General features: G+C 40.2%; 1 protein-coding gene across 1 annotated transcript; it reads left to right on the top strand.

Moving 5' to 3' along the window:
• On the top strand, nt 1–15,273 carry galnt17 (polypeptide N-acetylgalactosaminyltransferase 17; the record flags this gene model as incomplete). The annotated part of the gene is made up of 11 exons (XM_008308858.1): nt 1–34; nt 924–1,107; nt 4,216–4,382; nt 7,495–7,669; nt 8,962–9,159; nt 9,789–9,906; nt 10,918–11,103; nt 11,877–12,014; nt 12,611–12,706; nt 13,646–13,807; nt 14,020–15,273. Coding segments are annotated over 11 exons (1,593 nt in total), but the record flags the coding sequence as incomplete, so codon positions are not given.
• Nucleotides 15,274–16,557: the final 1,284 nt, after the last annotated feature.

Here is a 16,557-nt window from a genome sequence, read left to right as displayed (position 1 = left end):
TCCCTGGGGGACGTGGTGTACCGGCAGCTGAACGGTAAAGTGCAGCGGGACATTTGGAGTGGTCAACGTCAACAGTATATCCTGATGGGAATCGAACGCAGGGTGAAGTCAGTGCTAGGTTTGCTGTTGGACTTAAGATCTGCAGTAACTCGTTTAGGCAGTATTTAATTCAGATCTTCAGATCAGACTGGTGAATAATTATAATATGAATTACATCAATTTATTTATTTACTGATCAAGTGCATAACCTCAGATTAAGAACAAAAGTGAAAAATTTTGTTTTAAGGAACAGTCAAAGGTCAGGTTCAGAACACTGAAGCAGGACGTTTGCCAACATAGAAGCTAATTTCAGTTCGTGCCACCACTTTGCCATTCAACTTCAGTAGGTGGTGGTAGTGGTTAGTACACTTGCCTTACAGCGAGAAAATCACCAGTTTGATACCAGTGGTAGCTGATGGTCTTTTTGAATGAACTCCATCTTCCTCACACAGTCTTAAATTATGCAGATTGGATTATTATGTAAATTAATCTAAATTAGCCTCAAATATGAGTTTGAGTCATTGTTTGTCTCATGATGGACTGGTGAACTAACCAGGCTGTATCTCGTCCTTGCTCGGTGGCTGCTGGGGTTGACTGCAGCCCCCGTTGACCCCTAAAAAGGATGAATTGATCTGTAGAAGATGAATGAATGAAAAGCCTTCGAGCTCCATTGGGCTTTTAAACAGAATGCCGTTTTCAAACGTGTCATTAAATGTGTATTTCCACCTCTGATTACACAGATGTGTGCAGATATGATGAGTGTACCGTAGGCGTTTATTTAACAAGACTCTGACAACCGCCTCTGGCTGTCAAACCACACCACGTGTTATTAAGGTGGACCTGAAGATCCTGACGGCTAATCTTGCCTGTTTTGCCTCACCAAGGTCTGTCCAAATCTTTGGGCTTGATTGAGGGCTACGGTGGCCGGGGAAAAGGCGGCGTCCCTGCCACGCTGTCTCCGGCTGAGGAAAACGAAGCCAAAAACCTTAGAGAGAAGTACGGCTACAACGCCTACCTCAGCGACAGGATCTCTCTGGACCGGACCATACCAGACCACCGGCCCAGCAAGTAAGAGTCATTCACTGGTGCTTTATATACACATGCATATTATTATATTATTTTAAAGGGTCTTTTGAAAGGATCTTGTAACGATCCAATAAATTAATGTCCATGTGGAAATCTAAATGCCGCAAAAACTGCAGTACAAGTTTCTCAAGTTTTTGGAAGTACTCACAGTCTGTATAGAATATTTGTGGGTTTTTTTAAGTTAGGATCAGAATTACATTTCTAAAACACTTTTCATCAACAAGGTTGTAGTTTTCCAAAGCTCCTGTTCCATTTGACTTATTTATCTGCTAACACTGAATCGTTACTCCTGAAGGTCCTCACCACAGCTGCCGTACTCGGTGGATTCATCCTCTACAGCTTCATTTTCTTTAAAAAAAAGACAACTTCTGCCAAATGAAGAAAATATCAAACAAGCTGGAACCAATTCTTTAGCCGTTGCTACACAAATTCCAAGTCACCTGTTTATTTCAGTCATTCTGTTCATATGCAGGGCTGTAAAATCCAACAGAGCTGAGTGTGTGGGACACACACAGCTTCAGGTCACTCTTCTCAACTTTACAGACGGGCATTAATTTCCTTAAGAGTTCCTCCAACACGTACCTTAACACTAACTCTAAAGGACGCAGCCTTATGTCCTGACAACCTTTCTAAATTTAAGTGTGTATCATTGTGTATGTGGACCACATACACAACACGACACCCAAATGTAGGTATGCACTACTTTCCTGTGACCGTAATCACAAACCTGAGGACACACTTTTTTTCAGCAAAGGACAAAGATGTGTCCCCTCTGGAACAAGCTGACTCTAATTACCCTTCCACACACATACACAAACACACACTTTGTGTGTGTTTAATAAATATATTTACTGATGTACTTGAATAATGGGCATCTAATATTAACACAGTGTAGAAAAGTCTGAAGTAGACAGTGGTCAGTCCACCTCCACCTCGCTCTATCTTGGTCCTTTATCCAGAAAGACATACTTACATAATACATACAATATGTAGTCGTCGGCGTAACATCGAAACGCGACACCGCGCTTTCTCAGCTTCTCAGCTCAGGAGTAGGTGGAGGGAGAAGAGAGAAGCGCGAAGGGTTTAACCTTTTTCTTTGTTAACAAAAGAATGATATCGCCTGTCACAAATCTTGTTGCTATGTGTCTGATTGGAGCAAACTTTGCTGCCTGTGAGGACGACCGGGGAGTCTACCCAGGATGAAAGTCCCTTTGGAACATCAAACCCAGAGGAGGCAGCAAAGAGAACGAGAGTCAGATAAAAAGACGCAGAGATCAAAATGTTAAATCCCAAGTTGTACAAAGACGTGTGCGGTGAAGGTGTTGTTTCTAATGGAGAGTGTCAGAGATGAGTTCTTATGATCATCTTATTAAACATGGGCTGATAACAGAAGCACTAGTGTTACAGTGTCACCAGCTGATGAGAGGAATCACTGTGGGATCCATGCTCACATGAGCCAATCACTTTGTACTTGTGATGTGACAAGTTCACACACTCACACTCCCACTCATTCATGCTGCTCTGCTCTAAGTATCTGCCTCAGACTGCTGCTGCAGCCAGTCATCTTCACCGTTTCTGCCTCCGGCTCATACGGTGGCGTCACCTGTCTTCTCCATCAAGCTCCAAAAGTATACACAGTACATCCTTGATCTCGCAAAAATTATAAACCAAAAAGATATTATAAAATAATTATACATACAAAAGTTTTGGCTTTAAAAATGTGGATTTTCGTTTTGGAATTGAGATAAGCGCATAGCTGTGGATTTTCGTTTTGGAATTGAGATAGGCGCATAGCTCTCGTACTACTAGTACTATTGTACTGTCTCTCTCTTCTGTTCCTCACACTGATTGGCTCTGTGTGGCCACTCTACTCTGCATATAATTGTGTGGGAAAGGGTAACGCAGTCCAGGGAGGGTTGATAACAATGTGGGGGAAGTTCGTAAAGAGTAAATATATATATGTAAATAAGGATAACAATGTGGGGGAAGTTCATAAAGAGTAAATATGTAAATAAGGTAATAACTATCTCGCCTCTACTTTTTTTCACGTTTTTTTTCTACGATTTTTCCCATTTCGTGGTGGGTCTTGAAACGCAACTATTGTGATAGGAGAGGGAACACTGTATAGTTATTTATTTAGGCAACACTGAGTATTTTGACATTAGCAGTGCTGGTTGGATTAATGTATCATTATTTCACAGACTCTTTCACTGTTTTAAATTGTAACTTTTTTTTTTTCTGCAGTTTGGAGAACCTTGAAGAACATTACCTGCAGTAGAATGTACTGTAGCAGGGGCACAGTCGTAGCATTAAATAATTAACGACCACAATATCAATATGTGACAGTGAAACTGTTAAGGGGTTTTTAAACTTACAGTATGAGTAGGTCAGAAAGTTCCAAGACAGCCTGTATTTATAAAAAAGAAAAGTCTATTGCGCTCGATCAGAACCAGATTGGTTTTAGGTCTAGATAATTATAATCTGGATATATTGTGGAATTAAATGCCATGTTTAATTCCTGTGAAGCAGCTGAGCCTGTTTGTTATTGTCAAAGTGAGGTGTAGCTGTTATGATCCGACTGTTCCCCATGTTCTAATCCCCTCAAAGAAACCCTGACCTTTGTTTCTGCCCATGAACCTGAACAAATATAATTAAATCGTATGCCTTTTCACGCTGCGTTCATTACAAAGTTTTGTGATTAATATTTGACTTCACCTGGGAATAGGATTACGAGTACAAGGAAATGAGAGGAGTGTGGCAGCGTGTGTTCTCTCACACACTTCAACTGAACACGCAGCCAAAACAACCTGCATTTTCCTCCTCATCAGAGCTGTTTCAACAGAGCAGCAGTAAAAATAGGACTCCTATTTGCACTAGACACAGTGTGACGAGACCAATTTGGGGATACGGGGAAAAAAAGGGATCAATGTGAATTTAGTCAAACAGGAGGCAGAAAGTGGAACAAGATGTCAGCACCTCTGTGGAGACGCTTCTTAATAACACTGACTGAGGACACTTTAACACCTAGAGGTGGACGTACAATGGTTTCACCTTACAGATCATGCGGTGTGTGTGTGTGTGTGTCCGCAGATGTCGAAAGGTCAGCTACCCCAGAGACCTCCCACAGATTTCCCTGATTTTCATCTTCGTCAACGAGGCCCTGTCTGTGATCCTGCGCTCGGTCCACTCGGCCGTCAATCACACGCCGGCTCACCTGCTGAAGGAAATCATCCTGGTGGACGACAACAGCGATGACGGTGAGTCAAGAGGAAAACACGTCCTTTAGATAGAGACACTGACATCAGCAGCACACGGAGCATCTGACAACAAATTAGCTACATTAAAATGAATTATTAATTACAAAAATATATCACACTGGTCGTTCCCAAAGTTAGGGAGCGTGGATCTATTGGCGTGGTTCAGCAAGAAAAATGTATTCTCCATTCTCCAGTAGGTATAAAATACTGCGTAGTAATTTATTTTTTAATTTTTTAAAGAGAATAGCAGTTTTGTAGGTAGTACAGTGTTACAAATACATTACAGTGAAGTTTTGAAAAAAAAAGCCATCTGTTGTATAACCCAATGCATTAGCCCATCTAGTTGTAATTCAACCTGTTTTTCTTATCATTTTATGTTGGAAAAAGTTGTCCAGTTGCCTAACTTTGATATGTCCCTGAGTCTTTTGGCTAATTAGGGACAACGTCGGTCCTCCTACTTCCTCTTCCTGAACTTTAGCCCAAACACAGTCAAAGACTCTGTGAAATTTCCCCCCTTTTTTTTGGAGGGAAGCCTGTGTGATCTGAACGTGAAAATGGCTCATAAATAAATAAGTCGCTCTCAACGGAGTCACAGTCCTGACCTTATTGTATAATTCACTTCAGATTTTTATCATGCAGTGATTGACAGAATAATCTCCTCAGCACAAAGACTGGTAATTCAAACACACACACACGTTTTGGCCATTATTCTGCGACAGTTTAACGGCGTGAAGCACCTTTGTCAGTCCCTGGAGCCGTGGTCATTGGTTGTGAGGAGTAGCCGTTGTAGAGGTGACTGGTGGCGCTGAGTTTTTGCAGGGCAGACAGATAGAGGTGGAGCGCTTGAATTGGCTGTCGCAGCAGCAACGTCCCCGTCTTATTTATTGGGAAGCCTTGCCAAGAAGGTTGCAGATGAAGAGACAAGGAGAGAGAAAGATGAAACAGGCCAGCAGGGTAATTCAAAAAAAGGAAAGATTAAACACGATTAAACGGAAAAAGGTGTCAATCCTTGATGGTGAAAAATTAGGACAGAGGAATAGATGGAAAGAAAGAGACAGCGGGAGAAAATGATCTAACTAGAAAGATAGCTAATTTGGTGGTAAAAAAGTCCCATTAAAAAACCTGTGCTCTTAGCATGTTTTCCTCTTATTGTAACGACTAATAGTTTTTAATGGAGATGTCAGATTGGCCCGACATTAGCATATTATGTAACATCTGTAAGAATCGTTATAGTTTTTTCCTCCAATAATGAAAACTGTAACGCAATGCCTGTGTTTTGCCAAATGACGTGTTATGGGGAAAAACAACTGTAATGAAATTGAAACTCACCAGATGGCAGCATTGCCGCTCGTTTAATTAATCTCACATCAGGTATGTGTTAATATCAGAATTGGAAATTAAGTGTTTGGACAATATTGGACATCCCTATTTTTTAACCCATTTATCTGATGATATCAGAATTGGAAATTAAGTGTTTGGACAACCCTAGCATCCCTAGTTTTTAACCCATTTATCTGACGTTCATTTCCCCACAAGATAAAAAACGAACTGTTGTCCCAAAATATAAAATGACGAGACGCGACACGACGATCAAGCCTTTCTAGTGAGACGTTCCACTTTAGAAACGGAGGTCAGCAGAACAGCATCAGCCATGACTATACACGCTCAGTAGTTCTCTCCCCTCATCACTCTGTGTTAGCCGCTCCAGGCTACACCAACACATCAGGTTTGTACAGCGTCACCTCTAAAGTGTCTGGAACACTGGAGGGCTGAGCTGAAGAGAGGTAGAGAGAGAGAGAGAGGTAGAGAGAGGTAGAATCTCATGCTGTCTCTGCACTTATCACTCTGCCCTGATGCCTGGCTGTGAGCCGGCTATAGACATGTAGGCAAAAAAACAATCACTGCTCTCACTCCCTGCGTGAGATTCCTCACTATGAGATGTGTGAGTTTAAGAGAGAGACAAACCACAGGCAGCACGGGGAATAAGATTCTAGTTTGTGTTTGTGTGTTTGTGTGTGTGTGTGTGAGAGAGAGAGGGGGAGATAAACAGCAAAGAGAGAGTTGGGGGAATATCTTTTGTCTTGGGGGATTTTTTTTCAGTCTGTGCTGGCGACGATGAGGAAGAAGGATGGTGGATGTTGTTGTCCAGGGGGGAAACGGTTGATGATGCTGTTGATTGAGTGATTTTGGTGCCGTTGTAGACGCCCAGGAAACTGCTCACTCTCTGCTTGGTGTTGTTGAGTCTGTGGTTAGGGTTAAAAAGCACAAAGAGGTCGAGAGAACACAACACAAAACAAAACGTTGTTCCACCTGGTGTCAGATTTTTCCCTGGTTTGAATCTGGTCTTTATAACGAATGTTGTTCTGTTGCCTTCAGTGAAATGAATGTGATTTAGTTTCTGAAAGATGGATTTGTCTTTTCTCTTTAAGAACATGAATCACTCATTAAATTTATATTCTTATACTGAAATAGTTATAACCCACATAACAACCCAGTAAAATCATTTATTTCCACACGGATTAATAAAAAAACGTCCTGATTGCAATTAAAAGCATCTGCTTCTTAGTGATGCTAATTTTTATTTTGAAGTATGAATAATTTACCGGGAAGACATTTTTCAGCTCAACAGCGAGGGAGTTTATTGAATGTCTTTCAGTCTTCCAATAAAGTCGTACCTTATCCCTTCAATTCAATTGTGTAAAGCTCGTGATTTATGGTGTAGCTGCACGGCGTCGATCCAGGACCACAGTTTTATAACTGTTTTTTTTAAACAGCAAAATAAAAAAGTGAGTGGACGAACTTCTCTGACGTCCACACCATGATTTTTCACAGATGTAAATCACTTTTATGAAATTCTGAAATAGCCGAGCTGCCACATTGATTGATCAGCTTTTAAATTGTAGTCCTGGCACAGACATAAAATATGACACTTCAAATTACCTGCCTGGAGAAGTTCACGGGGTTAGGGTCCGCCACGATGCTGTAAACCTGGAACCTGCCGTTTTACAACGTGGTTCAAGGTCACGTCTGTGCAGCGTGACTTCGTGGTCTCCGATATAAGTTTTTTTTCCTCTATTTGACCTTAACCTGAAGTTATTTTTACGCACTGTAGAGCAGCTGAAAGCCCCCCTGGAGGAGTACGTGAACAAGCGCTACCCTGGCTTAGTGAAAATTGTCAGGAACCAGAGGAGAGAGGGACTGATCCGAGCCAGAATCGAAGGTTGGAAAGTCGCCACGGCCGAGGTCACGGGTTTTTTCGACGCCCATGTGGAGTTTACACCAGCGTGGTAAGACAGGTTTGATCTGTGGACCAGATGATTGTTAACACCTGGGTCATGGTATAGATTCTGCTTAAGTTATATCTGTTCAACTGTAGACAGGAAACGCTTCACTGCTTAAAGGGAAATACTGTAAATAAGAAGGGGAATTTCCTTGTATCAAGGAAATATGTATACAGATAAGATTATTTACTTTGCTCAACACAAGATTGATTAAATGTACCGTATTTTCCAGATTATAAATTGTACTTTGTACCGTATTTTCCAGATTATAAATTGCAATACCATATTTTCCAGATTATAAATTGCACTTTTTTCCCACCTTTTGGCTGGGTTTTCGACTTATACTCAGGTGCAACTTATAAATTGAAATATATAATTTCACGTTTATTTTCACACTGACAGCCACTAGAGGGCACTGATGCGACTTTTTTCTTCATGATGCATTTGTTGGCTGGTGCGACTGGTCCGGAAAATACAGTAGGCACATTTTGTTGTTTTCATATTTTCACATTAGACACAGAAACAATGAAAATCTGTTGTTTTTTCATCATCTTTTTAAAAAGAGGTTTTCTGCAGTTCCAACAACCAAAAAAGTTCTAATGTTTGAATTCAGTGGAAGCAGTTTCACACTAGACAAAACCAACCTCTATTTATAAACAGAGGAAGACAGTATTTCCATAAAAGGATAATGTTGACCTCCCTTAAGTACAAGCCACAATAGCAGCAGCAGCAGTAATAATAACAATATACATTTCTACTGGAACGTTCTAAAGAAACTTGAACAGCATCACATCGAGCGAGGTGAACAAGAGAGTGAAGGATCGCAGAAGCAGCAAAAAACACAAGGCAATTTCACACATGGCAAGTTTAAAGATAAGGAAAGGAGGGGGTGAAGGGGGGGGCAGGGTCTGTAGAAAGAGAATTGAAAGACACTGTGGGACATTAAAACAAACCAGAGAAGCAGAAAAGAACCTGCATGGAAACGTGTTTAAAAAACCAAACAAACTATGATTTAAGAACTGTGTGAAAAATGATGCTGATGTCTGGGAGACATTTAACCGACACCTCTGTGTTTATGTTCTGGCCCAGTGTGTACTCTGGTGTATGTACACAGCCCAGTCCACTCAGCATAAATAGAAACGTGGTCTCCAGAGCTGCAGTGCTCTGGATGAAGGTAGAATCAGAAATATAGTTGGGACAACCTGACTGAAGAGAGAGTGAGACTGTGGAGAGGGACGCCATGTTGTTGTTTTGGTATGAACTCTATACTCTCATTTACGTGTGTGTGTTTGTATCAGGGCTGAGCCGGTACTGGCCAGAATAAAAGAAGACCATAAGAGGATCATCTTGCCGTCCATCGACAACATCAAACACGACACCTTTGAGGTGGAGCGCTACGAGAACTCGGGCCACGGCTACAACTGGGAGCTGTGGTGCATGTACATCAACCCGCCCAAACAGTGGTGGGACGACGGCGACATGACGGCTCCCATCAGGTACGCCATCATATCCTCCTCAAATACACAACCACAAATACCAAAAAATATTAAAAATCATTTGAAGATATATATCATCTAAATACATATTTATGTATTAACAACACTAGTTTTAGAAGTAAGTTCACAGTTGTCGTCGGTTGAGTAGATGCAAAGTATATGCAGAGTGTATGCAGATTATATATAAATATATAAAACAGATTCATATAGTATATGCAGAGTGTATGCAGATTATATGAATATGCAGTATATGTAGAAAATATATAAATATATAAAACAGATTCATTTTCTAATTGCTGAGTACAAACAGTGCAGTAAGTGTAAAGTATATATAAATTATTAATAGCAGCAGAGTGAAATATATACAGTACATGCAGTATGTGCAGGTTGTATATAAATATATGTAGATATATTTTCCACATTATTGTCAAACATTGTGTTAGTAATAACTTGGAGACTGGACACTCTCACCATGGTTCTCCACTGTTCTGAGGAGCTCCACGGTCGATAGACCACGTTTCCCTGATGTTGTCCAAGACTCTGGTCCCTGGTCTTCCTTTGCCTCCGTTTCCTGCCACCGTTCCAGTGATCAGTTTTTTTTTGTTTTGTTTCTATTTTGCTTATATCAGAACCCCCGCCATGATCGGCTGCTCCTTCGTGGTCAACCGCGGCTACTTTGGCGAGCTTGGCCTGCTGGACTCCGGCATGGACGTCTACGGCGGGGAGAACATCGAACTGGGCATCAGGGTTTGTGTGCTCCCTCTACACTCCTGTAGGTTTAGTAAGTGGAGCAGTAGCCACCGAACAGTGACACCTCTGATGAATGAGGTACCATTACCGGTTCTGCCGGACCTGTCCTGTGTGGGCTGCCTGCAGCAGGACGGTGGTGAGAAATAGGTCGCAGAGTAGGAAGGAACGGGAAACTCAGTGACTGGATAGTTTCCATTACGGTGTGGAGGGTTTTCTATGAGGAATCATCCTGGAGAACTGAGGACTGCTGGTCTTACAGCATAATCTGATGTGTGCTAAATATCTTTATTAAGCTACGCCCTAGCTGTGAATTTTTCCTGAATGAATTAATCCTGAATGTGAGAAATTCTTCTTTTCTAATTATGTTTATTTTCTCTAAATTAATTTAAATAAGATTTTTAAATACATTTTTAATGGCTGAAATAAAACAGATTAAGCAACTATACATTAGCTGCTAAATGATGGCAGTAAGCTGTTGAAATATAACTTATTGAGCATAAAAGTATATTCAACAGTAGAAAAAAATCTGGCTTGATAAGCAAGAGCACAGTAGGCAAACGGCAAAAAAAAAAAAAATAAAAAATTGAGAATCAGAGCTGTTGAAGAAGAGCTTTGTGAGTGTCTTTCTTCAATTCCTGCCACTATATCAGAGTTGTTTTCAACTAAACAACTCATTATAAATGACATTACATGTTATTGTTCCTGTGCCTTACGGTTTGCGTGTTAGCCTGTGTATTCACATATGGTTTTATTTTGATTACATAAATGACAGAAGTTGTTTTTGGTCTCATCACATATGGTTTTATTTTGATTACGTAAATGACAGTTGTTTTTGGTCTCATAATGAACCTTAACTTTAAATAAATTCTGACTGATGGGAGCAGAAGAATTTGTAGACAGGAAGTGCTTGTCTGTCAGATGTTAGACTACACCCATGCTGTGTTTGTGTGGAGCTAAAAAAAAAACGTCCTCATTTTCTTCTCTCTTCTGTTTCACACGTCCCTGAAGGTGTGGCTGTGCGGCGGCAGCATGGAGGTGCTGCCTTGTTCCAGAGTGGCTCACATAGCCAGGGTGAAAAAACCCTACCACAGTAACATCGCCTTCCACACGAGGCGCAACGCTCTACGGGTGGCTGAGGTTTGGATGGACGACTACAAATCTAACGTCTACCTGGCCTGGAACATACCGATGGAGGTCAGAGGGTGTCTCAAGGTTCCTCTAAGACCTTGATCATTGTATGCACATGCTTCCTGTTTCTGAGTTTCTGTGAGGCCTGATAATCCCACAGGTGGAGATGGTTCTGAACAACTGGCTCCCACTCATGTTCTTGAACGCACACACTCATGTGTCCAGCACACTACAATTGTAACACGCACTAGCTTGCAAACGGGCGCTCTTGTACAGACAAGTGCTTGTGTTGCTCTCTGTAAGAGCTGCGCCCCGGAGCTTCATTAAAGCTTCGATAACAACTTCCAATCAATTCTGCAATAAAAATGAACAACGATGTTCATTTTCTGTTTTATTCTTTATTCCAAGGTGACTGCTGACAAAATTGCCCAAACACTTCATAAGAATGACTCACCTAAAAGTGGAATTGAACAGAATGTTAGTAAAACAAAATAGATACAAAAATATTAAATCTAACTTTATGCTTTGATTATTTGACAAAGTTTAGCAGAATTGAAAACGGTTTGAAGTCAGCCAGTGAAAACACAGCTCAGCTGCATTCAATCCATCATTTTAATTGCGTTTTCAGATGATAAAAACTACTCCTAAAAAGGAGGTATTGTCATTTTCCAGTACTTGAGTTATTGTTAAGACTCCAAATAACTACACTGCATAAAGTCAAACCATTTAAATTGTTTTCAGATGCAAAACCTGTAAATGTTTCTCTAATAATATTCACCTTGTTCTGTAGAAGAAGAAGGAAGGACTCATGTACTCGTTGTTTTCTCCGCTCCACGCAGAACCACGGTATTGACTACGGAGACATCTCTCAGCGGGTCACTCTGAGGAACAGTCTGCAGTGCAAGAGCTTCGAGTGGTACCTGGACAATGTTTACCCGGAGATGAGGAGGTACAACAACACGCTCTTCTACGGAGAGGTGAGTGGTCACTCAGGCCGACGTGTCGATGGATCCATGCTGCTAAAATCAGAAAGAAATATATAAAATATATATTCAGAACTTCTGGATTGTGGTAAATACATGTCTCATTCAGATTTTAATACATATGTACTATATATATATATTTATATATGTATATACTGTATATATGGATACATACATGTATATACATAAGCCCTCAGTGCATCGCAGTTTTTAAAATTTTAAATGTATTCTTGTATTGTGGATTTTTCACTCTATCATGGATTTTTGCAGTATATAAAAAAATTATATTTCCAATATATTTTCATTATGATTAAAGATTAAAAAAGCATTCTCTAGCCTGAGAAGAAATATATTTCCAATATATTTTCATTATGATGAAGATTGAAAAAGTACAAAAAATAGTACAAATATAAACATTTTGTAACACATACATACTGGGTATTGCAAGAAATAACCTGTACGTACGTCAACGAGATTTGTGAAATTTGTGTGACACATTTAACGCCCTACGATGCCTTGTAAAGGGTTCATAAAGGGTTAATATATTTATAGTTTTTTACGTTAGTGTTTTTCACCACTGTTTTCTTCAGATTCGAAATTCAGCGGCCAGCCATCTGTGTATGGACCAGGGTGTGAGGGAAAACCACACGGCCACCCTGCACCCCTGTCATGGCTGGGGTCCACAGGTAGGAACATGGACGCTGCCATCTGCCATCACAGCCTGCACTCTTTCACAAAAACACAAACACAAGTCATGACTATGTTTCACCGTGACGTGATGTGACGTACGGCCATCTTTCTCACATATGCCCGGCCGAAATTCTCTTTGGAGGCAGCTCTGCTGTCAGGCTGGAAATGTTAGTATGCTCCTCTGAAGTCCTGAGTCAGCGGTTGTCGGCTCCTCGGCCCCGCAGGACACCTAATTCATACTCACTGTGGTAAACAGGAGCCTGAGAGGAACATCCTGACTCCAGCAGTAAAACGCTATAAGCCAACAGAGCCTCGTATAAAATACCAAACTGAAGAGGAAGAAGAAGGAAAAAGATGTCTCTCTCATACACACACATTATATACCATTATAAGGGTCTGTCAATATTTGTCATTCACAACTGTGGATTAATCGTGAGTAATCGCAATGAATTAGATGGTAGATGGATGTTTTGCACGGCTGTTCTTGATTGTGACCAATCCAGGTAATGGAATTATTAATACAGAAAAAAAATATCAGAGAGTTTAACTTGAAATTTTGGATTGATTTTAGTAGCCCTGTCTGATATTAGCATAATTATATAATATCTGTAGGAATTGTTATCTGTTTTTATTACCATAACCCGATAACACAATACGTGGGTTTTCACCAAATTATGTGTCGCCTAGAAATACTTTTGGGAATAAACGGCTGTATATGAAAGTGAAAGACACTAGATGGCAGCATTGAAGCTCATTTCATTAATCTATCCTAATCTTTACCAGGCCTATATCTGTTACGGTCAATATTGGAAATTAAGTCTTTAGACAATATCGGAATATCGGCCAAAAGTTAATATCGAACATCTTTACACTTACATTTTTACGTTTCCTCATATGAATAATAATAATTTGTTAAACCTGTGATGTCTTCTTAGCTAGGACGTTACACCAAAGAAGGACAGCTGTTCCTGGGTCCTCTCGGCAGCACGGGCGAAGACACCCGCTGTGTGGTGGACGACCAGGTCAACAGCTTTCCTCAGCTCCTCAACTGTGAGAAGATTACCAACATGAGGCAAAAGTCCTGGCATTTCTCCCAGGTATGAACAGAGCGGAGGAGTATGACCTGCCATCTGTGATCTTTTGGAGATGGGTTAAAAACAGAGGTCACATTTGGTTGTGTGCAGTGTCACGATGACAAGTAGTTCACTTTCACGTTCACTTGCTATTTATCCATGGGTAAACAAGGGTTAAAAATTACAACACAACATTCACCAGTTGACTTGAACCCTTTCTCTCACTTCCCCTTCAGAACGAGTCCTTCATCAACCGAGCCACCGGACGCTGCCTGGAAGTGGTGCCGGCCAACGTTTACTTCGGCCACCTGCTGGTCCTGCAGCCCTGCTCGGGGCAGAAGTGGACCATTAAGAACACCATGATGCAGTAGTCGTCTGAGCGGCTCGACATGGACCAGTGAGGCCGGAGCTGCCACCGCGCCGGACTTCAGCCACACGGCGCCGGAGCGGCTGAAGCAGTTGCTGCACATCTTCTCAAAGAAGACCAACGATTTGTAAGAAGTTCGAGTTGTGAACATCTCAGCACTGAAACTTTTTTCTACAAATTGATATTCAAAAAAAAAATGCAAGTTTTGCATGAGATATTTTTTATTTTATCCATCTGATATTGACACTTTATTGTGACGTTGCCATAACTGCTGTGTGTTCTACAATGTTGTCAAGGTACACTGTGTGCTGTAAGGCAACATGTGTAATATCCCCGACGTCGTCGTATTCTCTGAATCATAGAGGAGAAAAAACAAAATTATTCAGTTATTAAAACTTAAAAGGCATTTGAATTATTTCCCTTTTGTTAATTAAAATTAAATGCCTTTTTTTTTTAAATCTTACGGTGTACCTTAAAGGATTGAGGTTTATGAGCCAAAACTCAACTCTTCTACAATTTATTTCATCAACATATATTTTTATTTGTATTATCTTGTAAAAAAAATGGAGAAATTTAACTTAAACTCTCAGTAATTTTGCTTTAAACTTAAATGTAGAAGAGAGAAACATTTAAAACTGCCAGTTCATGCAAGGCATAGAGTCATTGTGAGTGCCCGGAAAATAAATATATTTTTTCTTACAAAAGCTGAGATCCTGTAGATATTTATAACTAGAAAAATACTGGATTTTTTTTTTTTTTTAGAAAATTAATTGAAACTGCAGCAATGCCTCCTGAGAGCAAGTTATTATTTCTTTCTTTTTTTTAACATTCATCATGTTGTCTTCAAAAGGCAAAACATCCTGTAGCATGACGCAAGTTTTGTACACACATGGGTAAAAGGTTAAAGGTGAGGGTGTGGGTGCCATAACTTTGGCTGATAACCTTACATAATAAAACGGTTTGTCTGTGAGCAGACGGTAAGAAAACCAGCGAAGAAATTTATTGTGGGACTGTTTGGCCTTTGAGACCAGAATGGAAATATCTGATGTCATCAACTTCAATCTGAGCCAATGGAACTTTATGGTTGAAACATTGTCTTCCAATAAACAAACTGAGTTCCTGCTTTTTGCATTTAATTTCACTATAAACTACAATTTCTCCCCAAATTAAAAAACAATTGATTTACTTTATGAAGTTTACTGCAATTTTAATAGCCTTGTCTTTTTAAAGACATTTCACCTTCGTATAGATTCTGCAACAGTCCTGTGTAATGGATTATGGATGCTGTGCACCAGCGTGTTGGGAAATCAAAGCCCAGTGCAGCTTATGAATAGTTAAACATTTCCCCTTTTTTAAAGGCTTTTTTAATAAACTATTACACAGCAATGCCCATGGAAGCCCTACTTCCAAAACACGCTCTTTTACTGTATATGAGAAGTTAGGGATGGAATTCTGTGGAAACTCTGAATCCTCTGCAACACGTCTTTGAAGCAGGTACTGGACCCCCGCTGTTTCCTTCCTCTTAAGCTCCTCAGCAAAAAAAAAAAAAAAAAAAAAAAAAAGAATTTCAGATGTTAATGAAACAGGAGGAGCCTGCTGTGAGCACAAGGGCTTGTTTTTAGTGAAGAGACCGAGAGGATGGTGTGGCTGCAGAAAACAGACCTGCATGCTAACAACTCCGACGGCTGCTGCGGCGGCTGACTTTAACAAAGACCATCACGGAAGAAATTTTAATCATGGTCTACAGTCCTGCCAGTAGATTCTTGTCCTGCCACCAGTTTCACAGTTGGGGACAAATGGTTTAACATCAGTGAAGACATTTTTAAAGGTTATTTTTGATAGAATTTGCTTCGATGAGGTAATCACAAAAAACAGGCATGGATATTTCAGGAGACTAAACAACAAACTTGTAAACAGACTCTTAAGATACTATATATATATTCTGTTTGGTTCCTCAGTTATCCAAAACAGGTAGGAAGAGGCAGCTGAACTGTCGTAGGTTCTATTTTATCTCTTCATCTAAAAGACTTCTTCACTTCACTTCTGACTGCTGAGAAATCCTGGTATTTAGACTTGGTGTGGCTAATTACCTATATATATATATATATATGCACACACACATATATAGTTGAATATATAATACTGTGCCATCTGTGGTAGTGTTCATGATAGTTCTCTGATAGCAAAATATGTGCTCATATTTCCCAAGTTTTGTATTTTTAATTCAGAGATTTTAAACACAATTGGTGAAAAAAATGTTCATACTCATTTAAAATTGAAGGCTTTAGAAGTTATTATAGAGGAAATGGGGCGTCGTTCATAGATAATTAATATCTTATGCAGAGTCAAATTATGCAGAGATCAGTAGAGATGGCTGATAAATAAACCCAGCATGTGGTCGAATATT

The sequence above is a fragment of the Cynoglossus semilaevis genome, chromosome 4 (genome assembly GCF_000523025.1).
Source record: "Cynoglossus semilaevis isolate Cse_v1.0 chromosome 4, Cse_v1.0, whole genome shotgun sequence".
Classification (NCBI taxonomy): Eukaryota; Metazoa; Chordata; class Actinopteri; order Pleuronectiformes; family Cynoglossidae; genus Cynoglossus; species Cynoglossus semilaevis.
The sequence above is the reverse complement of the archived record's forward strand: the minus strand, read 5'-3'. Positions and strand labels throughout refer to the sequence as shown.